At 42.8% G+C, this 8,729-nt stretch overlaps 1 protein-coding gene across 1 annotated transcript; it reads right to left on the minus strand.

The window, feature by feature from the left end:
• Positions 1–242: 242 nt before the first annotated feature.
• On the minus strand, positions 243–4,377 carry washc3 (WASH complex subunit 3). The gene is given in 6 exon segments (NM_001140294.1): positions 243–1,757; positions 1,915–1,979; positions 2,065–2,172; positions 3,534–3,680; positions 3,825–3,989; positions 4,205–4,377. Coding segments are annotated over 6 exon segments (633 nt in total). The 5' UTR covers positions 4,256–4,377; the 3' UTR covers positions 243–1,660.
• Between the last annotated feature and the right edge of the window lie 4,352 nt (positions 4,378–8,729).

Here is an 8,729-nt window from a genome sequence, read left to right on the forward strand (position 1 = left end):
GAGGCTGTATGTACTCTTACCTACTCCAAGGTTAATTGTTTTATATTAGAATGTCAATATTTTTCTAGTTAGGTATTTTGTTCAAGAAAAACTCATTTCTCATGGCATTGAGGAGGCATATTTACAGTATACCTTTGTAATAAAGTAACTCTAAATACATACAGGGCTACTGTATGTGTGAAGTATTTCTATGTTCCAAACACAAAACCCAAAGTGTTTGAATAAAATGATGTCCACATATCTTTAGGCAAAATGTGTTCTTTATTTTTCAGGCTAAACTGCATAAACACTCAGATCTCAATGCTGCTTGCCTTGTGAAGAAAGTGCTTTCCAGTCTAACACCTCTCCATCTACCCTCTTTCATAATCAATTGAAAAACTCCCATCGCTGCAGTGTTCTGTCCAGAGACGACTACAAACAATGTGAAGATGATTTGGATCTCTGAGCATTTGCTTGGATAAAGGGATGTTGAATAAAACTCTTGACTTAAAGGCCAAGGCTTAACGCCTTCACAACAGTGGGATCCAAGGGCCTGAAAGGCTTGCTAACATGGTTAAATCTGGGATTAAGATGCATCATTTTAGAAGATTGAGGTGAATTCACATTAGGTACTACTGTTAATTTAGTCTACACGGTACCATTGCAATTCACACATTGCTCACAATTAGTGGGGGTTTTTCCATTATACATTTACCCAAAGTGCAATTTCCTTAATTTGTTCTTCACATTGTTCACTCCAGGAACAGTTACATTTCGAAGCGTAATGTCTCATTTAAAAATGACGAATCGGCCAGAGAACAGTCCTCAACATTTCTGCATGACATTCTTCACACAGCAGTTGTAGTGTAAAAATAGTACCCATCAAATGTTGTCACAAACATTATTGTGGACATGAGATACACACAACATATCACCCTCTCACAAGTGTAACATGCAGACATCACTGTCAAAATAAAACAAAATGTGACTAAAGCACAATTACATTTGTCTTTTAGCAGACACTTATCCAGAGCGACTTACAGGAGCAATAAGTGCCTTGCTCAAGGGCAGACAGATTTACACCTAGTCGACTCGGATTCCAACCAGCAACATTCCGGTTACTGGCCCAACTCTCTCAATTGCTAGGCTACCTGCTGCCCCACAATCTCTTTCAAAGGCATTGGAATGTTCACATGATATTGACAAAGGGGCAGAGGCATGTTTGCCCAGTGCAGTCTAAAGAAAATAATGCTCAATTACTAATCGATTATCTGGTTGATACTTTCCATGGTTGTCACTCCATCTGTTTTACTGCTGAACTACATAAAGAAACACCATGTCCAATCAAATGTTAAAGGAGAAGAAATGGAAACAAAAATATAACATCCACAAGATCAGTGGTTGACCTGGATACAGACATTAACTCTCTCGTTTACATTCACTCAATCTACAATGCATTTCAGATACTTAACAATCTGCCTGTTTTTGTAAGCCCCGTGCATCCCTGGAGATCAGCCACAGAAGTTGGACTTTCTGTCTGGTAGCACTGTAGTTCTGCCTGTCAAGCACACACTGGCATCTAGTCCTTAAAGGCCCCTGCAGCAGCACAGTGGAAAAGGCCTGGAGCACAGATGACAGGGAAGGAAGTTCCCTTTGGCAGCTTCATGGCTAAGACAGCAGATCAATCGCTGAAAGATGACTCACTGCCATCGTCGCTGTCATCATCTTGATCTAGTGTGTTCTTTTTGACAGCATCAGGCACAGGTGCATCTGGTGTGCTGCAAAAAGAAACATGTAGGAATCACCATTGAATACATTTAGGACCACCATTTTATGACATCAGAAAGATTCAGATGTGGGGTATAAAACAAAAAGTATTGGATTACGAGGTATGAGAATACAGATATTACAAAGACGTAAGGTAAGCACACTCACTCAAGCAGGTTAGGATCCAAACCTTCCTGGACCATTTTATTCTTTATCGCCATAACTGGAACACCCTGTTTTTGAAAAGTTTTCTACATTACTGATTTCATTGAACAGATTTCACATTTCTACAGAATATGACAATGTATAGAGACCCACCACTTGCACCATCTTGAGATATCTAGCATAGCGTGGGTCCTTGGCCACAGTCATCCTACCGTCTCCTGCTGCCTCTGCTGCTCTTGGGTCTGGTATGTTTGGAGAGGCCTACAAGAGAGTCAATACTGCAATTCAGTATTTCCACCATGCACAAATATACCAAGTCTTTAAGTTATTGTTCCATCAACATGGATATGTTGAAATCCCAGGAGGTTGGTGGCACCTTAACTGGGGAGGACAGGCTTGTGGTAACGGCTGGAGCGAAATCAGTGGAATGGAATCAAATAGATCAAACATGGTTTCCAGGTGTTTGATGCCGTTCCATTTTCTCCCATTCTCCCTTGCAGATTTTCTCAAGCTCTGTTAAGTTAGATGGGGAGAGGCGGTGAACAGCAATCTTCACGTCTTTCCACAGACGTAAATGGTATTCAAGTCTCGTCTTTGGCTGGGCCACTCAAGTACTTTGACTGTATGCTTAGGGTCATTGACCTGTTGGAACGTAAATCGTTGCCCCAGTCTAAGGCCGTTTGCAGGTTGTCCACCCCGCTTCACAGTAGGGATGGTGTTAGACGGGTGATGAGCTGTGCCTGGTTCTCTCCAGACATAGCGCTTTGCATTTAGGCCAAAGAGTTACATTTTTGTCTCAGATCACAGAATCTTTTATCTTATGATCTCAGTCTTTCATGTGCCTTTTTGAAAACTCAAGGCGTGCTGTCATGTGCCTTTTTCTCAGGAGTGGCTTCCGTCTGGCCAGATTGGTGAAGTGCTGTAGAGACTGTTGTCCTTCTGACAATTTCTCCCATCTCAACCAAGGAACTATGTAGTTCTGTCAGAGTGGTCATTTGATTCTTGTGACCTCCCCTGCCAAGGTCCTTCTTGCCCGTTTGGTCGGACAACCAGCTCTAGGCAGAGTCTTGGTAGTTCCATATTTTTTCAATTTCCCAATTATGGAGACCACTGTACTGTTGAAAACTTTCGACACTCTAGAAATAGTTTTATACCCTTCCCCAGATACATGCCTCATCACAATTATATCTTGGAGCTCTATGGACTGAATGGTATAGTTCCTGCTCTGACATGCACTGTCAAATGTTGGACCTTACATAGACAGGTCTATATCTTTCTAAATCATGTCCAAACAATTGAATTGGCCACAGGTGGACTCCAATCAAGTTATAGCGACATCTCAAGGATTGGATGCACCTGAGCTCAATTTGTAGTGTCATAGTAAAAGGGCGAGAATACTTACGTAAATTAGATATTTCTGTATTAAATGTCCAATTAATTAGCAAACATTTCTAAAAACATGTTTTCACTTTGTCATTATGGGGTATTGTGTATAGATCCATGAGAAAAAAAATGATTTCATCCATTTGGAATTCAAGCTGTAACACAAAATGTGGAATAAGTAAAGGTGTATGAATACGTTCTGAAGGCACTGTGTGTGTGGGGGGGGGGGGGGGGTTTACCTCAGGAGGTGGTAATGGCACAGCCACAGCTATAGGGGTCTCTGGTTGACTTGGGACCACGACTGTGACTGGACCGTTGACTTCCGTAGCTGGCAACTGACCAACACCCTCCACCCTGACATCCTCCAAACCAGGAATAGAGGATAGCTACATAGAACAAAATCAGGACGCACTGACATTATCATACTGGTATGGCCAGAGCAGCAAAGCACATAACAGTACAACAACATCAAAGATAGTAAAGTCCTATCGCATTGTATACAAAACACATACAGGAGCTGGGTTACCTACCTTTGCTTCCAAAATGCTGAGGGTAGTTTCAATCTGCTGTATCCGAAGAGATATGGATGCAAGTTTCTCTTCACAAACTGTCGAAAAACGATTGAGGAAGCGGACAGTGTGCACTATGAACTGGTTGAGATAGGCAACGACTCTCCTCTGTTGTATGGCTGGAACCTATGACCATATCAGTCAGTATCATGGAAAAACTGCAATGTTTATTTACTTACAGAGATGGAAAGTTCAAACACATTTACTACACAAACAACATTTACTTGATTACATTATTTGGCTGAGAGACATTCAGCTTGTTTACAAAACAAGCTAAAGCTATCATGGCTAATTTAGCTACAGTAGCCACCAAGATATCTTCGGCTACGGAAAACACTCACCTTGGTCAGATCTATTCCCGATCCCACAATCGGTAAACCGTCCTCGTCCATGTTTTTATCGTTTTGGCAAACTATCGGTTAACTCGCTATTACTTTGTTTAATAGTAATATTTTACTGACAATAGGCAAAAGAGAGATGGGAATTGTAATACGCTTCATGTGACTTCACTGTGATCCAAAACGGACGTCATTATTATTCTGCTCTTCCGGGTATATCAGCCAATGAGGTGCTTAGTTTTTCTTCTTCTTTATTGGAAATCAAAATGAACCCAAGGCTAAAGGTGCATACCTCCATCACCTGAACTGGAGGGTTAACAGTTCATTGCCACAAATGTAGTGTGTTCAATGCACCACAAGGAGGGAGTACAGTATAATGGTTAATAAATGTGCAGAGTCTCAAAACAAGCCATAATTATGTTGATCCAGGCAAGGAGGACTTAGTTACTGTAATATGGTTTGCAGAGATGATGAGTTAATGGATAAAGCCATCAACACAAATTATTTGACAACTTCATTTTGATGATGCTTCAGATGCTATAGTCTTTTGGAGACAACCCACAATGTCAGTGTATGTGTGTTGCATTGGATCATATCTGATTAGTTGTGAACTATTACTACATAGGAGAGCAGCAGAACCAATGAAAAACAAAACACAGGAAATCAAAAATGCTGTCCAACTTGACCTCAATCTGAACTCTAAAACGATTCCAACTGTTTGATTTGAATGGACTTGTCTGAAATAAGAGCCCGTTAAACTTGATGTCAGACAGAAATGAAACCCTTTAACCTGACCTAAGAGCAAACTGAAGCCATAGTCTGTGCCTAGTACTGCCCACCTGATTGTAAACAAGTCTGAAAGCCCAGTCCATGCCAATTCAATCTAGTTCAACAGGCAGGAACACTCTCTGCCCAGTTTCAAACAAAATTATTATGATGCTTCTACACCTGCATTGCTTGCTGTTTGTGGTTTTAGGCTGGGTTTCTGTACAGCACTTTGAGATATCAGCTGATGTAAGAAATGCTTTATAAATACATTTGATTTGATTTGATTTATGAAGAACTCAACAAAAAAATCTAAGCTGACCTCCTGAGTCAGACCCTATCCAGAGAGTGTTGGGAGCAGATCACTTTTTAAACCAGCAGCATATTGATTTATATGGGACTGTAATTGCTTCAGTGTGTCCTGGATGACTCCCCCATAATTGAGGCCTGGCAGAGCCTCTTCCCTGGACATACTCTGAGCCAGGCAGCGGGCAGAGGAGTACCGCACCCACTCCCCTCCCCTCCCCTACCCTCCGCCAGGGAGTGAGCAGTGGATGGTTACCCCCTTACCCCCAAGCCACTCTATCATATCGTGAGGAGTGAACTGCTCTGTCAGAGCTTCCTGTGCTTGGCCCTCCTATGTTGAACATAATAAACGGCTCCCTATCCACCAGATGTTTACCAAACTCACTAAAAGTGGCAGTAATAAAGCCTCTCTTGAAAAAGCCAAACCTTGATCCAGAAAATATAAAAACTATCTGCCTATATTGAATCTCCCATTCCTCTCAAAAATGTTAGAAAAAGCTGTTGCGCAGCAACTCACTGCCTTCCTGAAGACAAACAATGTATACAAAACGCTTCAGTCTGGTTTTAGACCCCATCACAGCACTGAGACTGCACTCGTGAAGGGGGTAAATTACCTTTTAATGGCGTCAGACCAAGGCTCTGCATCTGTCCTCGTGCTCCTAGACCTTAGTGCTGTTTTTGACACCATCGATCATTACATTCTTTTGGAGAGATTGGAAACCAAAATTGGTCTACACGGACAAGCTCTGGCCTGGTTTAGATCTTATCCGTTGGAAAGATATCAGTTTGTCTCTGTGGATGGTTTGTCCTCTGACAAATCAACTGTATGTTTCGGTGTTCCTCAAGGTTCCGTTTTAGGACTACTATAGTTTTCACTATACATTTTACCTCTTGGTGATATAATTTGGAAACATAATGTTAACGTTTACTGCTATGTGGACAATACACAGCTGTACATTTCGATGAAACATGGCGAAGCCCCAAAATTGCCCTCCCTGGAAGCCTGTGTTTCAGACATAAGGAAGTGGATGGCGGCAAATGTTTTACTTTTAAACACGGACAAAACAGAGATGCTAGTTCTAGGTCCCAAGAAACAAAGAGATATTCTGTTGGATCTGACAATTAATCTTGATGGTTGTACAGTCGTCTCAAATAAAACTGTGAAAGAACTCGGTGTTACTCTGGACCCTGATCTTTCTTTTGATGAACATATCAAGACTATTTCATGGACAGCTTTATTCCATCTTCGTAATATCGCAAAAATCCGAAATGTTAGTTCTAGGTCCCAAGAAACAAAGAGATATTCTGTTGGATCTGACAATTAATCTTGATGGTTGTACAGTCGTCTCAAATAAAACTGTGAAAGAACTCGGTGTTACTCTGGACCCTGATCTTTCTTTTGATGAACATATCAAGACTATTTCATGGACAGCTTTATTCCATCTTCGTAATATCGCAAAAATCCGAAATGTTAGTTCTAGGTCCCAAGAAACAAAGAGATATTCTGTTGGATCTGACAATTAATCTTGATGGTTGTACAGTCGTCTCAAATAAAACTGTGAAGGAACTCGGTGTTACTCTGGACCCTGATCTTTCTTTTGATGAACATATCAAGACTATTTCATGGACAGCTTTATTCCATCTTCGTAACATTGCAAAAATCAGAAATGTTCTGTCCAAAAATTATGCAGAAAAGTTAATCCATGCTTTTGTCACTTCTAGATTAGACTACTGCAATGCTCTACTTTCCGTCTACCCGGATAAAGCACAACATTTCTGTTAGTGCTAAACATGGCTGCTAGAATCTTTACTAGAACCAAAAAATTTGATATTACTCCAATGCTAGTGTCTTTACACTGACTTCCTGTATAGGCTAGGGCTGATTTCAAGGTTTTACTGCTAACCTACAAAGCATTACATGGGCTTGCTCCTACCTATCTCTCAGATTTGGTCCTGCCGTACATACCTACACGTATGCTACGGTCACAAGACGCAGGCCTCCTTATTGTCCCTAGAATTTCTAAGCAAACAGCTGGAGGCAGGGCTTTCTCCTATAGAGCTCAATTTTTATGGAATGGTCTGCCTATCCATGTGAGAGACGCGGACTCGGTCTCAACCTTTAAGTCTTTATTGAAGACTCATCTCTTCAGTAGGTCCTATGACTGAGTGTAGTCTGGCCCAGGGGTGTGAAGGTGAACGGAAAGACATTGGAGCAACGAACCGCCCTTGCTGTCTCTGCCTGGCCGGTTCCCCTCTCTCCACCAGGATTCTCTGCCTGTAACCCTATTATGGGGACTGAGTCACTGGCTTACTGGTGCTGTTCCATCCCGTCCCTAGGAAGGGTGCGTCACTGGAGTGGGTTGAGTCACTGACGTGATCTTCCTGTCTGGGTTTGGCGCCCCCCTCGGGTTCGTGCCGTGGGGGAGATCTTCGTGGGCTACAGTCAGCCTTGTCTCAGGGTAGTAAGTTGGTGGTTTGAATATATCCCTCTTGTGGTGTGGGGGCTGTACTTTGGCAAAGTGGGTGGGGTTATATCCTGCCTGGTTGGCCCTGTCCCGGGGTATTGTCGGGCGGGGCCACAGTGTCTCCCGACCCCTCTTGTCTCAGCCTCCAGTATTTATGCTGCAATAGTTTATGTGTTGGGAGGCTAGGGTCAGTCTGTTATGTCTGGAGTATTTCTCCTGTCTCATCCGGTGTCCTGTGTGAATTTAAGTATGCTCCCTCTAATTCTCTCTCACTCCCTCTCCCCCCTCCCAGAGGACCTGAGCCCTGGGACCATGCCTCAGGACTACCTGGCCCTGATGACTCCTTGCTGTCCCCAGTCCACCTGGTCGTGCTGCTGCTCCAGTTTCAACTGTTCTGCCTGCGGCTATGGGACCCTGACCTGTTCACCGGACGTGCTACCTTGTCCCGGACCTGCTGTTTTCGACTCTCTCTCTACCGCACCTGCTGTCTCTAACTCTGAATGCTCGGCTATGAAAAGCCAACTGTCATTTACTCCTGAGGTACTGACCTGTTGCATCCTCTACAACCACTGTGATTATTATTATTTGACCCTGCTGGTCATCTATGAACGTTTGAACATCTTGGCCATGTACTGTTATATTCTCAACCCGGCACAGCCAGAAGAGGACTGGCCACCCCTCAGAGCCTGGTTCCTCTCTAGGTTTCTTCCTAGGTTCCTGCCTTTCTAGGGAGTTTTTCCTAGCTACCGTGCTTCTACATCTGCATTGCTTGCCGTTTGGGGTTTAGGCTGGGTTTCTGTATAGCACTTTGTGACATCGGCTGATGTAAAAAAGGCTTTATAAATACATTTGATTGAGAGCTTCCCATACATGTTTCACACAAACACGTTCACTCTGCTGACAGGGCTTTCTGCAGGAGGGAGTACTTCTCTATAGGGATACTTACAGAATTAACAGGTTTCTTACTTAGAGGAGGTCCTCTGAGAGTGTAG

Source organism: Salmo salar, chromosome 07 (assembly GCF_965601325.2).
Source record: "Salmo salar chromosome 07, fSalSal1, whole genome shotgun sequence".
NCBI lineage: Eukaryota > Metazoa > Chordata > Actinopteri > Salmoniformes > Salmonidae > Salmo > Salmo salar.